The sequence below is a fragment of the Ranitomeya variabilis genome, chromosome 5 (genome assembly GCF_051348905.1).
Source record: "Ranitomeya variabilis isolate aRanVar5 chromosome 5, aRanVar5.hap1, whole genome shotgun sequence".
NCBI lineage: Eukaryota > Metazoa > Chordata > Amphibia > Anura > Dendrobatidae > Ranitomeya > Ranitomeya variabilis.
Window position 1 is genome coordinate 404,707,352 of NC_135236.1, and position 23,843 is coordinate 404,731,194.

Genomic DNA, 23,843 nt, shown 5'->3' on the forward strand with positions numbered 1-23,843 from the left:
ATCCGGGTCCTGCAGGGAGGGAGGTGGCTTCACAGACGCCTGCTCAGAGCAGGCACTGTGAAGCAGCCTGCACCTCTCGCAGATCGGTGATCTGTCAGAGTGCTATGCAAACTGACAGATCACCGATCTGTATTGTCCCCCCCTGGGGCAAAGTAAAAAAGTAAAAAAAAAAATTTCCAAATGTGTAAAAAAAAATAAAAAAAAATATTCCAAAATAATGAAAAAAAAAAAAAAAATATTATTCCCATAAATACATTTCTTTATCTAAATAAAAAAAAAAAAACAATAAAAGTACACATGTTTAGTATCGCCGCGTCCGTAACGACCCCACCTATAAAACTGCCCCACTAGTTAACCCCTTCAGTAAACACCGTAAGAAAAAAAAAAAAAAAACGAGGCAAAAAACAACGCTTTATTACCATACCGCCGAACAAAAAGTGGAATAACACGCGATCAAAAAGACATATATAAATAACCATGGTACCACTGAAAACGTCATCTTGTCCTGCAAAAAACAAGCCGCCACACAGCATCATCAGCAAAAAAATAAAAAAGTTATAGTCCTGAGAATAAAGCGATACCAAAATAATTATTTTTTCTATAAAATAGTTTTTATCGTATAAAAGCGCCAAAACATAAAAAAATGATATAAATGAGATATCGCTGTAATCGTACTGACCCGAAGAATAAAACTGCTTTATCAATTTTACCAAACGCGGAACGGTATAAACGCCTCTCCCAAAAGAAATTCAGGAATTGCTGGTTTTTGGTCATTCTGCCTCACAAAAATCGGAATAAAAAGCGATCAAAAACGGTCACGTGTCCGAAAATGTTACCAATAAAAACGTCAACTCGTCCCGCAAAAAACAAGACCTCACATGACTCTGTGGAGCAAAATGTGGAAAAATTATAGCTCTCAAAATGTGGAGACGCAAAAACTTTTTTGCTATAAAAAGCGTCGCTGGTTTCACACTTGCGTTTTTGTCTGCAGCGTTTTTTGCACAAAAAAACGCATGCGTTTTTTCCCTATATTTAACATTGAAAACGCATGCGTTTTTTTTTGTACACGTTTGGTCGCGTTTTCAAACGCATGCGGTTTTTTTCTGCATGCGTTCATTTTCAGAAATACAACCTGCAGTATTTTCTTGCGTTTTTAAGCACATGCGTTTGTTTGCGTTAAAAACGCATGCATTTTTATCGAAAAAAAAACAGAAAACACACTGAAAAGCCACCCACCACCATCATTGTGATAAAGGGATCCAAACCCTAACCCTAACTCTACCCCTAACCTCACCCCTAACCGTTTAATGAACATTTTCTGACAGTCATAGTGCCACGTATTTCAGTGCCACGTATTTCAGTGCCACGTATTTCAGTGCCACGTATTTCAGTGCCACGTATTTCAGTGCCATGTATTTCAGTGCCATGTATTTCAGGGCAACGTATCACATATTTCAGTGCCACGTGTTTCAGTGCCACGTATTTCAGTGCCACGTATCACGTATTTCAGTGCCACATATTTTAGTACCACGTATTTCAGTTGCACGTGTTTCAGTGCCACGTATTTCAGTGCCACGTATTTCAGTGCCACGTATTTCAGTGCCACGTATTTCAGTGCCATGTATCACGTATTTCAGTGCCACGTGTTTCAGTGCCACGTATTTCAGTGCCACGTATTTCAGTGCCACGTATTTCAGTGCCACGTATTTCAGTGCCATGTATCACGTATTTCAGTGCCACGTGTTTCAGTGCCACGTATTTAAGTGCCATGTATCACATATTTCAGTGCCACGTATTTCAGTGCCACGTATTTCAGTGCCACGTATTTCAGTGCCACGTATTTCAGTGCCACGTATTTAAGTGCCACGTATCACATATTTCAGTGCCACGTATTTCAGTGCCACGTATTTCAGTGCCACGTATTTCAGTGCCACGTATCACGTATTTCAGTGCCACGTGTTTCAGTGCCACGTGTTTCAGTGCCACGTATTTAAGTGCCACGTATCACATATTTCAGTGCCACGTATTTCAGTGCCACGTATTTCAGTGCCACGTATTTCAGTGCCACGTATTTCAGTGCCACGTATTTCAGTGCCACGTATTTAAGTGCCACGTATTTAAGTGCCACGTATTTCAGTGCCACGTATTTCAGTGCCACGTATTTCAGTGCCACGTATTTCAGTGCCACGTATTTCAGTCACGTTTAGGGGTAGGGTTAGGGTTAGGGCTAGGGTTGGAGGTAAAGTTAGGGTTGGGGCTAAAGTTAGGGTTGGGGCTAAAGTTAAGGTTGGGGCTAAAGTTAGGGTTAGGGTTTGGATTACATTTACGTTTGGATTAGGGTTGGGATTAGAATTATGGGTGTGTCAGGGCTAGGGGTGTGGTTAGGGTTACCGTTGGGATTAGGGTTAGGGGTGTGTTTGGGTTAGGGTTTCAGGTAGAATTGGGGAGTTTCCACTGTCCAGGCACATCAGGGGCTCTCCAAGCGCGACATGGCGTCCAATCTCAATTCCAGCCAATTCTGCGTTGAAAAAGTAAAACAGTGCTCCTTCCCTTCCGAGCTCTCCCGTGCGCCCAAAAAGGGGTTTACCCCAACATATGTGTTATCAGCGTACTCGGGACAAATTGAACAACAACTTCTGGGGTCCAAGCTCTCTTGTTATCCTTAGGAAAATAAAAATTTGGGGGGCTAAAAATCATTTTTGTGGGAAAAAAAAGATGTTTTATTTTCACGGCTCTGCGTTATAAACTGTAGTGAAACACTTGGGGGTTCAAAGTTCTCACAACACATCTAGATAAGTTCCTTGGGAGGTCTAGTTTCCAATATGGGGTCACTTGTGGGGGGTTTGTACTGTTTGGGTACATCAGGGGCTCTGCAAATGCAACGTGACGCCTGCAGACCAATCCATTTAAGGCTGCATTCCAAATGGTGCTCCTTCCCTTCCGAGCTCTGTCATGCACCCAAACAGTGGTTCCCCCCCACATATGGGGTATCAGCGTACTCAGGACAAATTGGACAACAACTTTTGGGGTCCAATTTATCCTGTTACCCTTGTGAAAATACAAAACTGGGGGCTAAAAAATCATTTTTGTGAAAAAAAAAAAGAATTTTTATTTTCACGGATTTGCGCTATAAACTTTAGTGAAACACTTGGGGGTTCAAAGTTCTCAAAACACATCTAGATAAGTTCCTTGGGAGGTCTAGTTTCCAATATGGGGTCACTTGTGGGGGGTTTGTACTGTTTGGGTACATCAGGGGCTCTGCAAATGCAACGTGACGGCTGCTGACCAATCCATTTAAGTCTGCATTCCAAATGGCGCTCCTTCCCTTCCGAGCTCTGTCATGCGCCCAAACAGTGGTTCCCCCCCACATATGGGGTATCAGCGTACTCAGGACAAATTGGAAAACAAATTTTGGGGTCCAATTTATTCTGTTACCCTTGTAAAAATACAAAGCTGGGGGCTAAAAAATCATTTTTGAGAAAAAAAAAAAATAATTATTTTCACGGCTCTGCGTTATAATCTGTAGTGAAACACTTGGGGGTTCAAAGCTCTCAAAACACATCTAGATAAGTTCCTTAGGGGGTCTACTTTCCAAAATGGTGTCACTTGTAGGGAGTTTCAATGTTTAGGCACATCAGGGGCTCTCCAAACGCAACATGGCGTCCCATCTCAATTCCAGTCAATTTTGCATTGAAAAGTCAAATGGCGCTCCTTCCCTTCCAAGCTCTGCCATGCGCCAAAACAATGGTTTACACCCACATATGGGGTATCAGCGTACTCAGGACAAATTGCACAACATTTTTTGGGGTCCAATTTCTTCTCTTACCCTTGGGAAAATAAAAAATTGGGGGCGAAAAGATCATTTGTGTGAAAAAATATGATTTTTTATTTTTACGGCTCTGCATTATAAACTTCTGTGAAGCACTTGGTGGGTCAAAGTGCTCACCACACATCTAGATAAGTTCCTTAGGGGGTCTACTTTCCAAAATGGTGTCACTTGTGGGGGGTTTCAATGTTTAGGCACATCAGGGGCTCTCCAAACGCAACATGGCGTCCCATCTCAATTCCAGTCAATTTTGCATTGAAAAGTCAAATGGCGCTCCTTCCCTTCCAAGCTCTGCCATGCGCCAAAACAATGGTTTACACCCACATATGGGGTATCAGCGTACTCAGGACAAATTGCACAACATTTTTTGGGGTCCAATTTCTTCTCTTACCCTTGGGAAAATAAAAAATTGGGGGCGAAAAGATCATTTGTGTGAAAAAATATGATTTTTTATTTTTACGGCTCTGCATTATAAACTTCTGTGAAGCACTTGGTGGGTCAAAGTGCTCACCACACATCTAGATAAGTTCCTTAGGGGGTCTACTTTCCAAAATGGTGTCACTTGTGGGGGGTTTCAATGTTTAGGCACATCAGGGGCTCTCCAAACGCAACATGGCGTCCCATCTCAATTCCAGTCAATTTTGCATTGAAAAGTCAAATGGCGCTCCTTCCCTTCCAAGCTCTGCCATGCGCCAAAACAATGGTTTACACCCACATATGGGGTATCAGCGTACTCAGGACAAATTGCACAACATTTTTTGGGGTCCAATTTCTTCTCTTACCCTTGGGAAAATAAAAAATTGGGGGCGAAAAGATCATTTGTGTGAAAAAATATGATTTTTTATTTTTACGGCTCTGCATTATAAACTTCTGTGAAGCACTTGGTGGGTCAAAGTGCTCACCACACATCTAGATAAGTTCCTTAGGGGGTCTACTTTCCAAAATGGTGTCACTTGTGGGGGGTTTCAATGTTTAGGCACATCAGGGGCTCTCCAAACGCAACATGGCGTCCCATCTCAATTCCAGTCAATTTTGCATTGAAAAGTCAAATGGCGCTCCTTCCCTTCCAAGCTCTGCCATGCGCCAAAACAATGGTTTACACCCACATATGGGGTATCAGCGTACTCAGGACAAATTGCACAACATTTTTTGGGGTCCAATTTCTTCTCTTACCCTTGGGAAAATAAAAAATTGGGGGCGAAAAGATCATTTGTGTGAAAAAATATGATTTTTTATTTTTACGGCTCTGCATTATAAACTTCTGTGAAGCACTTGGTGGGTCAAAGTGCTCACCACACATCTAGATAAGTTCCTTAGGGGGTCTACTTTCCAAAATGGTGTCACTTGTGGGGGGTTTCAATGTTTAGGCACATCAGGGGCTCTCCAAACGCAACATGGCGTCCCATCTCAATTCCAGTCAATTTTGCATTGAAAAGTCAAATGGCGCTCCTTCCCTTCCAAGCTCTGCCATGCGCCCAAACAATGGTTTACCCCCACATATGGGGTATCAGCGTACTCAGGACAAATTATACAACAACTTTGGGGGTCCATTTTCTCCTGTTACCCTTGGTAAAATAAAACAAATTGGAGCTGAAATAAATTTTGTGTGAAAAAAAGTTAAATGTTCATTTTTATTTAAACATTCCAAAAATTCCTGTGAAACACCTGAAGGGTTAATAAACTTCTTGAATGTGGTTTTGAGCACCTTGAGGGGTGCAGTTTTTAGAATGGTGTCACACTTGAGTATTTTCTATCATATAGACCCCTCAAAATGACTTCAAATGAGATGTGGTCCCTAAAAAAAAATGGTGTTGTAAAAATGAGAAATTGCTGGTCAACTTTTAACCCTTATAACTCCGTCACAAAAAAAAATTTTGGTTCCAAAATTGTACTGATGTAAAGTAGACATGTGGGAAATGTTACTTATTAAGTATTTTGCGTGACATATGTCTGTGATTTAAGGGCATAAAAATTCAAAGTTGGAAAATTGCAAAATTTTCATAATTTTCGCCAAATTTCCATTTTTTTCACAAATAAACGCAAGTTATATCGAATAAATTTTACCACTAACATGAAGTACAATATGTCACGAGAAAACAATGTCAGAATCGCCAAGATCCGTCAAAGCGTTCCAGAGTTATAGCCTCATAAAGGGACAGTGGTCAGAATTGTAAAAATTGGCCCGGTCATTAACGTGCAAACCACCCTTGGGGGTGAAGGGGTTAAGGGAATGAATATTCAATGTTCTCCACTCCCATGTACGTTGAGAGCAGTGAATATTCATTCTCTTTAACAGCGGGCACACATGAAGCTGTTGCTACTGTGCCTGCTATTAACCCCTTAAGCCCCGAGGGTGGTTTGCACGTTAATGACCGGGCCAATTTTTACAATTCTGACCACTGTCCCTTTATGAGGTTATAACTCTGGAACGCTTCAACGGATCTTGGCGATTCTGACATTGTTTTCTCGTGACATATTGTACTTCATGATAGTGGTAAAATTTCTTCGATATAACTTGAGTTTATTTGTGAAAAAAATGAATATTTGGCAAAAATTTTGAAAATTTCGCAATTTTCCAACTTTTAATTTTTATGCCCTTAAATCACAGACATATGTCATGCAAAATACTTAATAAGTAACATTTCCCACATGTCTACTTTACATCAGCACAATTTTGGAACCAAAATTTTTTTTTGTGACGGAGTTATAAGGGTTAAAAGTTGACCAGCAATTTCTCATTTTTACAACACCATTTTTTTTTAGGGACCACATCTCATTTGAAGTCATTTTGACGGGTCTATATGATAGAAAATACCCAAGTGTGACACCATTCTAAAAACTGCACCCCTCAAGGTACTCAAAACCAATTTCAAGAAGTTTATTAACCCTTCAGGTGTTTCACAGGAATTTTTGGAATGTTTAAATAAAAATGAACATTTAACTTTTTTTCACACAAAATTTATTTCAGATCCAATTTGTTTTATTTTACCAAGGGTAACAGGAGAAAATAGACCCCCCAATTTGTTGTACAATTTGTCCTGAGTACGCTGATACCCCATATGTGGGGGTAATCCACTGTTTGGGCGCATGGCAGAGCTCGGAAGGAAAGGAGCGCCATTTGACTTTTCAATGCAAAATTGACTGGAATTGAGATGGGACGCCAAGTTGCATTTGGAGAGCCCCTGATGTGCCTAAACATTGAAACCCCCCACAAGTGACACCATTTTGGAAAGTAGACCCCCTAAGGAACTTATCTAGATGTGTGGTGAGCACTTTGACCCAACAAGTGCTTCACAGAAGTTTATAATGCAGAGCGGTAAAAATAAAAAATCATATTTTTTCACAAAAATGATCTTTTCGCCCCCAATTTTTTATTTTCCCAAGAGTAAGAGAAGAAATTGGACCTCAAAAATTGTTGTGCAATTTGTCCTGAGTACGCTGATACCCCATATGTGGGTGTAAACCATTGTTTGGGCGCAGGGCAGAGCTCGGAAGGGAAGGAGCGCCATTTGACTTTTCAATGCAAAATTGACTGGAATTGAGATGGGACGCCATGTTGCATTTGGAGAGCCCCTGATGTGCTTAAACATTGAAACCCCCCACAAGTGACACCATTTTGGAAAGTAGACCCCCTAAGGAACTTATCTAGATGTGTGGTGAGCACTTTGACCCAACAAGTGCTTCACAGAAGTTTATAATGCAGAGCCGTAAAAATAAAAAAATCATATTTTTTCACAAAAATGATCTTTTCGCCCCTATGTTTTTATTTCCCCAAGGGTAAGAGAAGAAATTAGACCACAAAAGTTGTTGTGCAATTTGTCCTGAGTACGACGATACCCCATATGTGGGGGTAAACCACTGTTTGGGCGCATAGAAGAGCTCGGAAGGGAAGGAGCGCTATTTTACTTTTCAATGCAAAATTGACTGGAATTAAGATGGGATGCCATGTTGCGTTTGCAGAGCCCCTGATGTGCCTAAACATTGAAACCCCCCACAAGTGACACCATTTTGGAAAGTAGACCCCCTAAGGAACTTATCTAGATGTGTGGTGAGCACTTTGACCCAACAAGTGCTTCACAGAAGTTTATAATGCAGAGCCGTAAAAATAAAAATTCTTTTTTTTTTCACAAAAATGATTTTTAGCCCCCAGTTTTGTATTTTCACAAGGGTATCAGGATAAATTGGACCTCAAAAGTTGTTGTCCAATTTGTCCTGAGTATGCTGATACCCCATATGTGGGGGGGAACCACTGTTTGGGCGCATGACAGAGCTCAGAAGGGAAGGAGCGCCATTTGGAATGCAGACTTAAATGGATTGGTCTGCAGGCGTCACGTTGCATTTGCAGAGCCCCTGATGTACCCAAACAGTACAAACCCCCCACAAGTGACCCCATATTGGAAACTAGACCCCCCAAGGAACTTATCTAGATGTGTTGTGAGAACTTTGAACCCCCAAGTGTTTCACTACAGTTTATAACGCAGAGCCGTGAAAATAAAAATTCTTTTTTTTTTTCACAAAAATGATTTTTTAGCCCCCAGTTTTGTATTTTTACAAGGGTATCAGGATAAATTGGACCCCAAAAGTTGTTGTCCAATTTGTCCTGAGTATGCTGATACCCCATATGTGGGGGGGAACCACTGTTTGGGCGCATGACAGAGCTCGGAAGGGAAGGAGCGCCATTTGGAATGCAGACTTAAATGGATTGGTCTGCAGGCGTCACGTTGCATTTGCAGAGCCCCTGATGTACCCAAATAGTACAAACCCCCCACAAGTGACCCCATATCGGAAACTAGACCCCCCAAGGAACTTATCTAGATGTGTTGTGAGAACTTTGAACCCCCAAGTGTTTCACTACAGTTTACAACGCAGAGCCGTGAAAATAAAAAATCTTTTTTTTCCCACAAAACTTATTTTTTGGCCTCCAGTTTTGTATTTTTCCAAGGGTAGCAGGAGAAATTGGACCCCAAAAGTTGTTGTACAATTTGTCCTGAGTACGCTGATACCCCATATGTGGGGGTAAACCACTGTTTGGGCGCATGGGAGAGCTCGGAAAGGAAGTAGCACCGTTTGACTTTTCAATGCAAAATTGACAGGAATTGAGATGGGACGCCATGTTGCGTTTGGAGAGCCACTGATGTGCCTAAACATTGAAACCCCCCACAAGTGACACCATTTTGGAAAGTAGACCCCCTAAGGAACTTATCTAGATGTGTTTTGAGCGCTTTGACCCACCAAGGGCTTCACAGAAGTTAATAATGCAGAGCCGTAAAAATAAAACAAAAATTTTTTCCCACAAAAATTATTTTTTTAGCCCCCAGTTTTGTATTTTCCCGAGGGTAGCAGGAGAAATTGGACCCCAAAATTTGTTGTCCAAGTTGTCCTGAGTGCGATGATACACCATATGTGGGGAGAACCACTGTTTGGGCGCATGGGAGGGCTCGGAAAGGAAGGAGCGCCATTTGGAATGCAGACTTAGATGGAATGGTCTGCAGGCGTCACATTGCGTCTGCAGAGCCCCTAATGTACCTAAACAGTAGAAACCCCCCACAAGTGACACCATGTTGGAAAGTAGACCCCCTAAGGAACTTATCTAGATGTGTGGTGAGCACTTTGACCCACCAAGGGCTTCACAGAAGTTTATAATGCAGAGCCATAAAAATAAAACAAAAATTTTTTCCCACAAAAATTATTTTTTAGCCCCCAGTTTTGTATTTTCCCGAGGGTAACAGGAGAAATTGGACCCCAATTGTTGTTGTCCAATTTGTCCTGAGTGCGCTGATACCCCATATGTGGGGGGGAACCACCGTTTGGACGCATGGAAGGGCTCGGAAGTGAAGGAGCGCCATTTGGAATGCAGACTTAGATGGAATGGTCTGCAGGCGTCACATTGCGTTTGCAGAGCCCCTAATGTATCTAAACAGTAGAAACCCCCCACAAGTGACACCATGTTGGAAAGTAGACCGCCTAAGGAACTTATCTAGATGTTTGGTGAGCGCTTTGACCCACCAAGGGCTTCACAGAAGTTTATAATGCAGAGCCGTAAAAATAAAACTAAAAATTTTTCCCACATAAAATATTTTTCAGCCCCCGGTTTTGTATTTTCCCGAGGGTAACAGGAGAAATTGGACCCCAAAAGTTGTTGTCCAATTTGTCCTGAGTGCGCTGATACCACATATGTGGGGGGAACCACCGTTTGGATGCATGGGAGGGCTTGGAAGGGAAGGAGCGCCATTTGGAATGCAGACTTAGATGGAATGGTCTGCAGGCGTCACATTGCGTTTGCAGAGCCCCTAATGTACCTAAACAGTAGAAGCCCCACACAAGTGACCCCATTTTGGAAACTAGACCCCCCAAGGAACTTATCTAGATGTGTTGTAAGAACTTTGAACCCCCAAGTGTTTCACTACAGTTTATAACGCAGAGCCGTGAAAATAAAAAATCTTTGTTTTTCCCACAAAAATTATTTTTTAGCCCCCAGTTTTGTATTTTCCCAGGGGTAACAGGAGAAATTGGACCCCAAAGGTTGTTGTCCTATTTGTCCTGAGTACGCTGATACCCCATATGTTGGGGTAAACCCCTGTTTGGGCACACGGGAGAGCTCGGAAGGGAAGGAGCACTGTTTTACTTTTTCAACGCAGAATTGGCTGGAATTGAGATCGGACGCCATGTTGCGTTTGGAGAGCCCCTGATGTGCCGAAACAGTGGAAACCCCCCAATTATAACTGAAACCCTAATCCAAACACACCCCTAACCCTAATCCCAACAGTAACCCTAACCACACCTCTAACCCTGACACACCCCTAACCCTAATCCCAACCCTATTCCCAACCGTAAATGTAATCCAAACCCTAACCCTAACTTTAGCCCCAACCCTAACTGTAGCCTTAACCCTAGCCCCAACCCTAGCCCTAATGGGAAAATGGAAATAAATACTTTTTTTTTATTTTTCCCTAACTAAGGGGGTGATGAAGGGGGGTTTGATTTACTTTTATAGCGAGTTTTTTAGCGGATTTTTATGATTGGCAGCCGTCACACACTGAAAGACGCTTTTTATTGCAAAAAATATTTTTTGCGTTACCATATTTTGAGAGCTATAATTTTTCCATATTTGAGTCCACAGAGTCATGTGAGATCTTGTTTTTTGCGGGACGAGTTGACGTTTTTATTGGTAACATTTTTGGGCACGTCACATTTTTTGATCGCTTTTTATTCCGATTTTTGTGAGGCAGAATGACCAAAAACCAGCTATTCATGAATTTCTTTTGGGGGAGGCGTTTATACCGTTCCGCGTTTGGTAAAATTGATAAAGCAGTTTTATTCTTCGGGTCAGTACGCTTACAGCGATACCGCATTTATCTCATTTTTTTATGTTTTGGCGCTTTTATACGATAAAAACTATTTTATTGAAAAAATAATTATTTTTGCATCGCTTAATTCTCAGGACTATAACTTTTTTATTTTTTTGCTGATCATGCTGTATGGCGGCTCGTTATTTGCGGGACAAGATGACGCTTTCAGCGGTACCATGGTCATTTATATCAGTCTTTTTGATCGCGTGTTATTCCACTTTTTGTTCGGCGGTATGATAATAAACCGTTGTTTTTTGCCTCGTTTTTTTTTTTTTTTTCTTACGGTGTTTACTGAAGGGGTTAACTAGTGGGCCAGTTTTATAGGTCGGGTCGTTACGGACGCGGCGATACTAAATATGTGTACTTTTATTGTTTTTTTTTATATATTTAGATAAAGAAATGTATTTATGGGAATAATATTTATTTTTTTTTTTTCATTATTTTGGAATATTTTTTTTTATTTTTTTTTACACATTTGGAAATTTTTTTTTTAACTTTTTTACTTTGCCCCAGGGGGGGACAATACAGATCGGTGATCTGTCAGTTTGCATAGCACTCTGACAGATCACCGATCTGAGAGAAGTGCAGGCTGCTTCACAGTGCCTGCTCTGAGCAGGCGTCTGTGAAGCCACCTCCCTCCCTGCAGGACCCGGATCCGCGGCCATCTTGGATCCGGGTCTGGAGCAGGCAGGGAGGGAGGTAAGACCCTCGCAGCAACGCGATCACATCGCGTTGCTGCGGGGGGCTCAGGGAAGCCCGCAGGGAGCCCCCTCCCTGCGCGATGCTTCCCTGCACCGCCGGCACATCGCGATCATGTTTGATCGCGGTGTGCCGGGGGTTAATGTGCCGGGGGCGGTCCGTGACCGCTCCTGGCACATAGTGCCGGATGTCAGCTGCGATATGCAGCTGACACCCGGCCGCGATCGGCCGCGCTCCCCCCGTGAGCGCGGCCGATCGCGTATGACGTACTATCCCGTCACCGGGAATTAAGTCCCAGGTCACCTTGACGGGATAGTACGTCATACGGGATTAAGGGGTTAAAGATCAATGAATATTCACAACATGTCTATTTTGAACTGTCCTTCAGCCTGGGACAGCGAATCTCACAGCTTGCAGTATCACCGCTATGCTGATGACACACAGATCTACCTCTCTGGACCAGATATCACCTCCAACTAACCAGAATCCCACAATGTCTGTCTGCTATTTCATCCTCCTTCTCTGCTAGACTTCGAAAACTTAAAATGGACAAAACAGAGTCTTTCCCCCATCTCACTTGACCCCCCAACGGACCTATCCATTAAAGTAAATGGCTGCTCACTCTCTCCAGTCCCACAAGCTCGCTGTCTTGGGGTAAACCTTGACTCTGATCTCTACTTCAAAACACATATCCGAGCCCTTTCCACTTCCTGACGACTTCAACTCAAATATTTCCCGGATCTGTATATTCCTCAACCAAGAATCTGTAAAAACCCTAGTCCATGCACTCATCTCCCACCTTGACTACTGCAGCCTCTTGTTTTGTGGCCTCCCTTCTAACACTCTCGCATAGATTGGAATCTATTCTAAACTCTGCTGCCCGACTAATTCACTTATCCCCCGCTATTCCCAGGCCTCAACCCTCTGTCAATCCCCTTACCGTCTCCCCATTACCCAGAGACTCAGTTCAAAACCCTAACGATGACATACAAAGCCATCCATACCCTGTCTCCTCCATACGTCTGTGACCTCGTCTCCCAGTACTTACCTGCATGCAACCATCAATTCTCACAATATCTCCTTCTCTACTCCCCTTCTTATCTCCTCTTCCCACAATGGCATAGATTTCTCCCACGCATCCCTACTCTGGAGCTCTCTACCCCAACATGGACTCTTGCTTAGCATGGAAACCTTCAAAAGGAACCTAAAAACCTACCTCTTCCTACAGAACTACAACCTGCAGTAACCACCGATTACCAAACCGTTGCATGACCAGCCCTACCCTCACCTACTGTATCCTTACATATCCCTTGTAGATTATGAGCCCTCGCAGGCAGGGTCTTCGTTCCTCCTGTACCAGTAGTGACTTTTATTGTTTAATATTACTGTACTTTTTTTTATGTATACCCCTTTTCACATGTAAAGCACCATGGAATAAATGATGCTATAACAATAGCATACATAGATACATAGAGATAGAAAGATATACTGTATATAGAGATCTCGAACACCAAGAATGATAATTTCAGAGCTTGTTCTACCTTTGCCATCACCAGTAATCTGATCTGTACAGATTAATTGAGTAATAAATTATTTTGGAGGTGGACAATGAAAACAAAAATAGTAAAAATGGAGCCCAATTGGCTCACCTGTCTGATGCATTTGATTCATGGCAATAGTACTCTTCAAGCAACGTAGATCCACTTATGAGCCAACAATCGCATCTCCTTTAAAACAAATACTGTATTGAGTCATTTAAAAAAAAAGGATGGCTGAGAACAGCAGCATATACGGCACATTTAGGCTATGTGCACACATTAAGGAAAGTTTGCAGAATTTTCCTGAGCAAATCCGGACTACTTTCGCAGGAAATTCGCTTGCATTTTTTTTTGCAGATTTTTCCAGAGGTTTCCAATGCAATAATATAGCGGCAAATCTGTGAAAAATCCGCAAAATTAATGAACATGCTGCGTCTTTTTTCCGCAATGCGTTTTTTTGCGGGAAAAAAATGCAACATGGGCACAAAAACTGTGGAATGCATTAAAATTGATGGGATGCTTAATGTAAGCGTTTTTGCAGCGGAAAACCGCCGAAAAAATGCCAAAAAATCCAGAACGTGTGCACATAGCCTAAGCATTTCTGACCTGCACGGTCCTTAATTTGAGCCTGCCTAAAACTGTGCAGGTAAGAAACGGGTCACCTGGAATTATGTGCATTTTTCCTGTCCGCCATTATGCTTAATTTACATGCTGCTGTTCTCAGCCATCCATGTTTTTAAAACGGCCCAATAAAGTATTTATTTTACGAGAGGTATGAGTGCTGGCTCCTGCGTAGATCTACAAAACAAAAATAATGTGGTTCATACGTTTGAACACCGCCTTATAATTGGGCATGTAGTTGTGCTCAGAATTAGCCAGTCACATTTAAACTCATGTTAAAATAGTAGTCAGTACACAGCTGACATCATTTACAGTGATTCTGATTAACCTCATGTAAAGTTTAGCTGTTCTAGTAGGATTGTCCTGACATTTTCTTAGTTGCATTTTACAGCAAAAGACATACAGGTGCATCCCACAAGATTAGAATATCATCAAAAAGTTAATTTATTTCAGTTCTTCAATACAAAAAGTGAAACTCATATTATATAGAGTCATTGCAAACAGAATGATCTATTTCAAGTGTTTATTTCTGTTAATGCTGATGATCATGGATTACAGTCGATGAAAACCCATTATCTCAGTAAATTAGAATACTTTATAACACCAGCTTGAAAAAAATGATTTTAAAATCAGAAATGTTGGCCTACTGAAATGTATGTTCAGTAAATGCACTGAATACTTGGTCGGGGCTCCCTTTGCATCAATTACTGCATCAATGCGGCGTGGCATGGAGGCGATCAGCCTGTGGCACTGCTGAGGTGTTATGGAAGCCCAGGTTGCTTTGATAGCAGCCTTCAGCTCTTCTGCATTGTTGGGTCTGGTGTCTCATCTTCCTCTTGAAAAAAACGCTATAGATTCTCTATGGGGTTAAGGTCAGACGAGTTTGCTGGCCAATCAAGCACAGTGATATTGTTGTTTTCAAACCAGGTATTGGTATTTTTGGCAGTGTGGACAGGTGCCAAGTCTTGCTGGAGCATTAAATGTCCATCTACAAAATGCTTGTTGGCAGAGGGAAGCATGAAGTGCACTAAAATTTCCTGGTAGGTGGCTGCGCTGACTTTGATCTTGATAAAACACTGTGGACCTACACCAGCAGATGACATGGCTCCCCAAACCATCACTGATTGTGGATACTCTTTAGTATCAGTCATGACACTTGTTAGTTGACTTGACTTATTATGTAGATGGGGTTCTTTGTCCTATTTGGAATCTGTCCTGTTACTTTACATCTCTTACTTTGTACATGTTACTGGTGCCACTTCTAGGGACATTCTGTTTTGGTATATGCATGTCTTTTGTATTTAAATCTTTTTAAGTATATTTAATATATAGTTAGCTTTTATGAGACCTTTGTGTGCACTCGTTTTCATATGTAGGTTGGTACATTAGTTTCGAAGTATGTCTCTCTAAAGCTGCGTGTCCACTGTCCGGATTGATGGCGCTTTGGATGGAACGGAAAACCCACTCTGCCCAAAGCGCCGCCCCCTTCTGTACGTGCGGTGATTCCACATGTGTTCATTGCACACATCCGGAATCGCCACACCCTATAAATAGGACCCTGTTATTTACCTTGCGGCGACGGAGCGTCACCGCAAGGTAAACAGACATGCTGCGTTCTAAAAAGACGCGCTGCATGTCCGTAAAGGCAGGGCCGCCGGATGCGTGTTTGCACGCATAGTGGAGACGGGATTTCACAAAATCCCCTCCACTATGCTGTAACATCTGGACGCTGCAGGTTGAACTCTGCGGGTGTACGCAGCGTTCAATCCGCCCGTGCACACATACCCTAATATTTTCCTTTTGTTTGCTTAGTCTATTGTGTTGGTATTCATCATATAAATATACTAAGCCTATGAATATGGAGGACTACATGGCAGCAGGCTTACTAGTCCTCTAGTGAGGTTTTCCTGCTGATAAAATAGTAATGTTATCAAAACCACAGCAAGAAGCCCAATAAGTGTTACGGTACATAGCTGGAATCTGGGGCTCTGCCCCTACATGATTAGGTGGCAAAAACCCTGTGACATATCCCTTCAGTTAATACTGTAGATTTAAGCCATGACACGTGGCGTTTAAACACTTTTACTACAACTAGAAAAAAAAAATCTTAAGTGAACTCTGTATGTGTTTTATCGGGAACCCCCTGAGCAGTTTGGCCCACTGAACTATGGGGTATACGTACGGTACATCATGTTTCTAGGCTGTACTTATGTTGTCCATAATATTTTGTGACTTGGGTAGGGGGTACGCTGCCCAGAAACACAGCAGTAGGTAAAAACATCAAGCAGTACGTGCACACGATGTCTTGCTGATGCAGAATCCACTCCCATGCATCGTTTTGCCAGGGTTTTTGCTTGAAGAACCGAAGGCAGTTTCTTCATTGTCAAAAAAAGTTAAAAAATACACCTGGAAATTCCATTAAAAAAATAACTGCTGCCATTTCCCGGTGTGTCTTCCTCTTGAAAAACTTAGCCATCTCACCAGCCTGAAAAAAAAGACACTGTGGGCAAATACCTTTACTCTGCTTACCAGGAAAATACAAAAAGTGTCAGCTGCGGACAGAAGTGTATAGTGTATGGAGCAGAACAGTACTGATCCAAACACCATTTAGTGACCACTGCCGGGAAATGAAGCTCGGCTCCTATTCACTGCAGACCCTCCACCTCCTGTTACTTAGCCGCTCTGCTGCAGGACTGAAGCCCATCAATTTCGCAATGGCAGAGTCAAGCTGTACGCTCCTGACCCCTCTCCCCAGTATATGCTACTGCTCCAATGGGAATGATGGAGGAGAATAATGACAAGCTCATATCACACACCCCTGATAGCAACATATTTCACTTGTCGGAGCTTTGATTTTCTCCAAAATCTGCCATCATTTGTCTCATGTGTATGACCACGCTAATGTAGAAACTCCCACAATGGGGCCTACGATACTGGCCCAGTTTTGGCCAAGACCTGCTGAACGTTTTTCCATTCCCTGCCAAGCATAAAGTTGACCGATCATGCAGCTATTACCTACCTATCGCCTACCCAAATCATATCAAAATACTATGGACAACACAAGTACAGCATGTATTCCTCAAAGGCTGGTGGTTCACACTGGGCAGGGGTCCCCTAAAAAGATAGCAGAAGGAGTTGGCACTTTTATACGCTCAGGTGGGCATGACGTAGATGTGAGCCATGAGAACAAACACAGATTAGAGAGTGCAAAAGATATTCCTGGGAGTAAACCATTCTAGGGCTAGTGTTCCCAAACCTAGGGTGTACTCACCACAGGCTGAGTCTACAGAACCGCCAACAGGCCAGAAGAGAGAAAGGAAATGTCCCATATTCCATTCTCCATCAAGGATTGCCAAGGAGCTACAGGTCTCCATATAAAGTATACCAATGTCTGCCCAACTGGCCAACCTTTACAGGACCAGGCAACACTCTAATGGGAGATTAGATTGGACATTTTGACTTACAACATCCAACCTTTCCTTTCTAGGGGAGATAAATCATTCTTGGGAGGTGACTGACAGGAGGCTTACTCCACATTTTCTATTAATACACTACCGTTCCAAAATTTAGGGTCACTTAGACATTTCCTTATTTTTTAAAGAAAAGCATTTTTTTTCAATGCAGCCAACATTAAATGATTCAGGAATACACTCTATACATTGTTAATGTGGTAAATGACAATTCGAGCTGCAAAAGTCTGGTTTGTAATGCAATACCTTCATAGGTGTATAGAGGCCCATTTCCAACACCCATCACTCCAGTGTTCTTATAGTAATTTGTGTTTGCTAACTGCGTAAGAAGGCTAATGGATGGTTAGAATACACTTGAAAACCCTTGTGCAAGTATGTTAGCACAGCTGAAAACAGTTTGGCTGATTAGAGAACCCATAAGCCTGACCTTCCTTTGAGCTAGTTGAGAATCTGGAGCATTACATTTGTCAGTTCCAATAAACTCAAAATGGCCAGAAAAAAAAAGAACTTTCATGTGAAACTCGACAGTCTATTCTTGTTCTTAGAAATTAAGGCTATTCCATGTGAGAAATTGCCAAGAAACTGAAGATTTCCTACAACGGTGTGTACCACTCCCTTCAGAGGAGAGCACAAACAGGCTCTAACCAGAGTAGAAAGAGAAGTAGGAGGCCCCGCTGCACAACTGAGAGGCAAGACAAGTACATTAGAGTCTGTAGTTTGAGAAAATCGACGCCTCACAGGTACTCAACTGGCAGCTTCATTAAATAATACATGCAAACCGCCAGTGTCAATGTCTACAGTGAAGAGGCGACTCCGGGATGCTGGCCTTCAGAGCAGAGTGGCTAAGAAAAAGCCATATCTGAGACTGGCTAATAAAAGGAAAAGATTAATATGGGCAAAAGAACACAAACATTGGACAGGGGAAGATTGGAAAAAGTGTTATGAAGATGCGAATCCAAGTTTGAGGTGTTTGGATCACACAGAAAATTTGTGATACGCAGAACAACTGAAAAGATGCTGGAAGAGTGCCTGACGCCATCTGTCAAGCATGGTGGAGGTAATGTGGTGGTCTGGGGTTGCTTTGGTGCTTGGAAAGTGGGAGATTTGTTCGAGGTATAAGGTATTTTGAATAAGGAAAGCTATCACTCCATTTTGCAACGCCATGCCATATCCTGTGGACAGCGCTTGATTGGGAAGAAGCAGGCAGCTGGTATTCTATCTGTAATGGAGTGGCCAGTGCAGTCACCAGATCTCAACCCCATTGAGCTGTTGTGGGAGCACCTTGACCGTATGGTGCGCAAAAAAGTGCCCATCAAGCCAAACCAACTTGTGGGAGGGGCTTCTGGAAGAATGGGGTGAAATATCTCCAGATTACCTCAGCAAATTAACTGCTAGAATGCCAAAGGTCTACAATGCTGTAATTGCTGTAAAGGGAGCATTCTTTGACGAAAGCAAAGTTTGAAGGAGAAAATTATTATTTCAAATAAAAATCTTTTTTTTTTTTTTTTTTTTAAACCTTGTCAATGTCTGGACTAGATTTTCAATTCATTTGATTAATAAAAGTAAGAGTTTTCATGGAAAACACAAAATTGTCTGGGTGACAAACTTTGGAACCATAGTGTATATACAGTTGTGGCCAAAAGTATCGACACCCCTGCAATTCTGTCAGATAATACTCAGTTTCTTCCTGAAAATGATTGCAAACACAAATTCTTTGGTATTATTATCTTCATTTAATTTGTCTTAAATGAAAAAAACACAAAAGAGAATGAAGCAAAAAGCAAAACATTGATCATTTCACACAAAACTCCAAGAATGGGCCCGACAAAAGTATTGGCACCCTCAGCCTAATACTTGGTTGCACAACCTTTAGCCAAAATATCTGCGACCAACCGCTTCCGGTAACCATCAATGAGTTTCTTACAATGCTCTGCTGGAATTTTAGACCATTCTTCTTTGGCAAACTGCTCCTGGTCCCTGATATTTGAAGGGTGCCTTCTCCTAACTGCCATTTTTAGATCTCTCCACAGGTGTTCTATGGGATTCAGGTCTGGACTCATTGCTGGCCACCTTAGAAGTCTCCAGTGCTTTCTCTCAAACCATTTTCTAGTGCTTTTTGAAGTGTGTTTTGGGTCATTGTCCTGCTGGAAGACCCATGACCTCTGAGGGAGACCCAGCTTTCTCACACTGGGCCCTACATTATACTGCAAAATTTGTTGGTAGTCTTCAGACTTCATAATGCCATGCACACGGTCAAGCAGTCCAGTGCCAGAGGCAGCAAACCAACCCCCAAAACATCAGGGAACCTCCGCCATGTTTGACTGTAGGGACCATGTTCTTTTCTTTGAATGCCTCTTTTTTTCTCCTGTAAACTCTATGTTGATGCCTTTGCCCAAAAAGCTCTACTTTTGTCTCATCTGACCACAGAACATTCTTCCAAAACGTTTTAGGCTTTTTCAGGTAAGTTTTGGCAAACTCCAGCCTGGCTTTTTTATGTCTCGGGGTAAGAAGTGGGGTCTTCCCGGGTCTCCTACCATACAGTCCCTTTTCATTCAGACACCGACGGATAGTACGGGATGACACCGTTATACCCTCGGACTGCAGGGCAGCTTGAACTTGTTTGGATGTTAGTCGAGGTTCTTTATCCAACATCCGCACAATCTTGCGTTGAAATCTCTAGTCAATTTTTCTTTTCCGTCCACATCTAGGGAGGTTAGCCACAGTGCCATGGGCTTTAAACTTCTTGATGACACTGTGCACGGTAGACACAGGAACATTCAGGTCTTTGGAGATGGACATGTAGCCTTGAGATTGCTCATGCTTCCTCACAATTTGGTTTCTCAAGTACTCAGACAGTTCTTACACAAATTAGAGAAGCATCACATGATTTTTCAAACAGTGCCAATACTTTTGTCCACCCCCTTTTTTTATGTTTGGTGTGGAATTATATCCATTTTGGCTTTAGGACAATTCTTTTTGTGTTTTTTCATTTAAGACAAATTAAATCAATATAATAATACCAAAGAATGTGTTTGCAATCATTTTCAGGAAGAAACTGAGTATTATCTGACAGAACTGCAGGGGTGTCAATACTTTTGGCCAGAACTGTATGCCAACTCAGCTACACAGAGTGTGCATGTGTACGTAAAAGTCCGGAGGAATTAACGTCAGACATATGAGACACAGGCCGGCGGCTGTCTAGGGTAGATGGCCTATAGCTGAGCATGGTACATGGCAGACAGCAACTTCTCCCAAACACTGAATCCAGGGGAAGCAAAGAGTGGAAGGAGGGAACTGGTCGGATCACAGCTTTCATTGTGGAGACAGCCGGCTATGGGAAATTAGATCTGCCGCCAAACATACGGAAGACTGGATCTCAGCTCGGAGACTGCTGCCCCAAATGTACGGCTGCGTGGACTATGAGGCTGCTGGTCTGGATTAGCCAATAAAAGTATAACTGTCCCAGATCAACGAAGCCCAGACGCGCGGCCGCCCCCCGGGACAGCCACCAGCCGCCTGGCCGCCCCACGGGACAGCCGCCCGGCCGCCCCACGGGACAGCCGCCCGGCCGCCCCACGGGACAGCCGCCCGGCCGCCCCACGGGACAGCCGCCCGGCCGCCCCACGGGACAGCCGCCCGGCCGCCCCACGGGACAGCCGCCCGACGCCCGGCCGCCCCACGGGACAGCCGCCAGACGCCCGGCCGCCCCACGGGACAGCCGCCAGACGCCCGGCCGCCCCACGGGACAGCCGCCAGACGCCCGGCCGCCCCACGGGACAGCCGCCAGACGCCCGGCCGCCCCACGGGACAGCCGCCAGACGCCCGGCCGCCCCACGGGACAGCCGCCAGACGCCCGGCCGCCCCACGGGACAGCCGCCAGACGCCCGGCCGCCCCACGGGACAGCCGCCAGACGCCCGGCCGCCCCACGGGACAGCCGCCAGACGCCCGGCCGCCCCACGGGACAGCCGCCAGACGCCCGGCCGCCCCACGGACAGCCACCAGACGCCCAGCCGCCCCACGGACAGCCACCAGACGCACCACTGACCCCAGGACAGCCCCCAGACACACGGCTGCCCCGGACCCCGGCCATCACGGCGCCGCATTGTTCCTCTCACCGGGTGGACGTCCCTTTGCGCACATCACACATCAGGCACTTGAAGGCCTCGGCGCTGTTCTTGAACGTGCACACGCTGCAGTCCCAGTATCCCTCGTCTGACGACGGCTTCGGCTGCCGCTTCGGCCTGAAGAAGAGAGAAGTGTGAGCCGCAGACATGGCTACATGCAGCACACAAGGCCCGCGAACATCTGCCGCGGCCTCGGGCGCTACAGGCGCAGGGCTCCTTCCGTCCCCGCACGGCCGCCTCCGCTGCTCACCTTGTGGGACTTTTCTTGTCTCCCATGCTGCGGCGAATGACAGGAAGCGGAGGCCGAGCACCAAAGCCCCGGCACACAAGCGGCTGCACCGACCGCGATCCGCCGCAGCCAGCTGTCCGCCGCCACACGTGACCCGGGGCGTCCAATCACATGAGTCCGAGCAGCGGGAGAGGCGTCAGCTCATCATCTGCCTGGTATGTGATGGAGCGGCTCCCGGTAATGCCCCGCCGTGCTCACCAGCACCGGTCACTTACACGGGAGACGTGGACGTATCCATGGTGCCATATCGGTAGGGTCGCCCCGCTTGTGAGCATTGTTCCATTCCAGCCGGAAAGGTCCATGGGACCAGAGGCCGCTCAGATTCACTGTGTACGACCCTTCCAAAAAGAGCCCCCCTTACAGCATAGCCCTCCGATTGGTGAGCTAAGGGGCCCGTCACTGTGCCAATAAGTAACTTAAAAAATAACTGTCAGTCAGAGGCAACCAAATCACGTGGCCTCTCGGCCCATAGATGGGGATTGGCGGGGTCACCGAGGGGTAGGAGCGGGGGTACATAGAAATCATGGGGCCACATAGAAATGATGGGGCACAGAAGAGCCGAGCTCACAGCTGCAGCCCTTACCAAGTCAGAGAAGCCCCGGGATCCCCTCTCATTGCTCCCATAAAGTATGATGTCAACAACAAAACGCTACCCCTACCGTGAACTCCTCCACAGGCACATTATGCTGACCCCACTTAACCCCTCACTCCCTCCGCCCCAACTGTGACCCCAACACACCCCTCTCCACAGTATGATGGACCCTACACAACTCTCCACACAGTATGATGGATTACACTCTGTATAATGGCCCATTCACAACCCTCCGTATAGGACGATGGACCCCACACAACCTGCACATTGTGTAGTGGCCCACCACATAGCTCTCCAAACAGTATAATGCCCCCACACAGCCTTCCATGCAGTAGAACGGCCCACACATAACCCTCCATACAGAACGATGGACCCCCAGTCCTCCAAACAGTATAATGGCCTGTCATGTAGCCCAGCAAACAGAATAATGGTCCCCATATAGCCCTCAATATAGTATAATGGCCCACACATAGCCATCCATATAGTACAGTGTTCCCCAAGTCCGGTCCTCAAGAGCCACCAACAGGTCATGTTTTCAGGATTTCCTTAGTATTACACAGGTGATAATTGCATCACCTGGACAGGCAAGCATTCAATAACCTGTGCAATACTAAGGAAATCCTCAAAACATGACCTGTTGGTGGCTCTTGAGGACCTGTCTTGGGGAACACTGATATAGTATAATGGCCCCCACATAGCCCTGCATATAGTATAATAAGCCCCATCATAGCCTTCCATGTAGTATAAAAGGCCTCATTTAGCCTTCCATGTAGAATAAGAGGCCCAAAATAGCCTTCCATGTAGTGTAATTTGCTCCATGTAGCCTTAAAAATAATGGGTCCCATATAGCTATCCATATAATAAAATGGGACCCACGTAGCCTTCCATATAATGGACCCCACCTAGCCTTCCATATAATATAATGGGCCCCACCTAGCCTTCCATATAATATAATGGGCCCCACGTAGCCTTCCATATAATATAATGGGCCCCACAGTCTTTCATGTAGTATAATAGGCCCCAAACAGACTTTCATGTAGTTTTCCATGTAGTATAACGGGGCCTGCATAGCCTCTCATGTAGTATAATAGGCCCTAAACAGCCTTCCATGTAGTATAAGGTAGCTTCTCCAGTCTGCCATCTCTGGAGATGCACTTACTGACTGAGGAAATTACTCCTTGCTCCACCACTGTAGTCATTGGTATGTGTGCCCTGAGGAGGCATGTGCTGGTGAAAGCGGGATGCCCAGAGGGGCTCCTTTGACACCAGCCCTTCACTCAAGTCACAGGCCCCATTGGAGATACTCTACTATTGTCCAGTACGGCAGCGGTTCA

General features: G+C 44.4%; 1 protein-coding gene across 1 annotated transcript in view; it reads right to left on the bottom strand.

The window, feature by feature from the left end:
• Positions 1 to 22,041, bottom strand: part of YAF2 (YY1 associated factor 2) — a 55,439-nt gene extending 33,398 nt beyond the window's left edge. Inside the window, exons 1-2 of the mRNA XM_077265121.1 lie at positions 21,879 to 22,041; positions 21,620 to 21,745 (exon numbers count right to left, since the gene is read on the bottom strand). Of these exons, the coding sequence (XP_077121236.1) occupies positions 21,620 to 21,745; positions 21,879 to 21,904 (152 nt within the window). The 5' untranslated portion in view covers positions 21,905 to 22,041. The remainder of the gene's footprint in view (positions 1 to 21,619; positions 21,746 to 21,878) is intronic.
• Between the last annotated feature and the right edge of the window lie 1,802 nt (positions 22,042 to 23,843).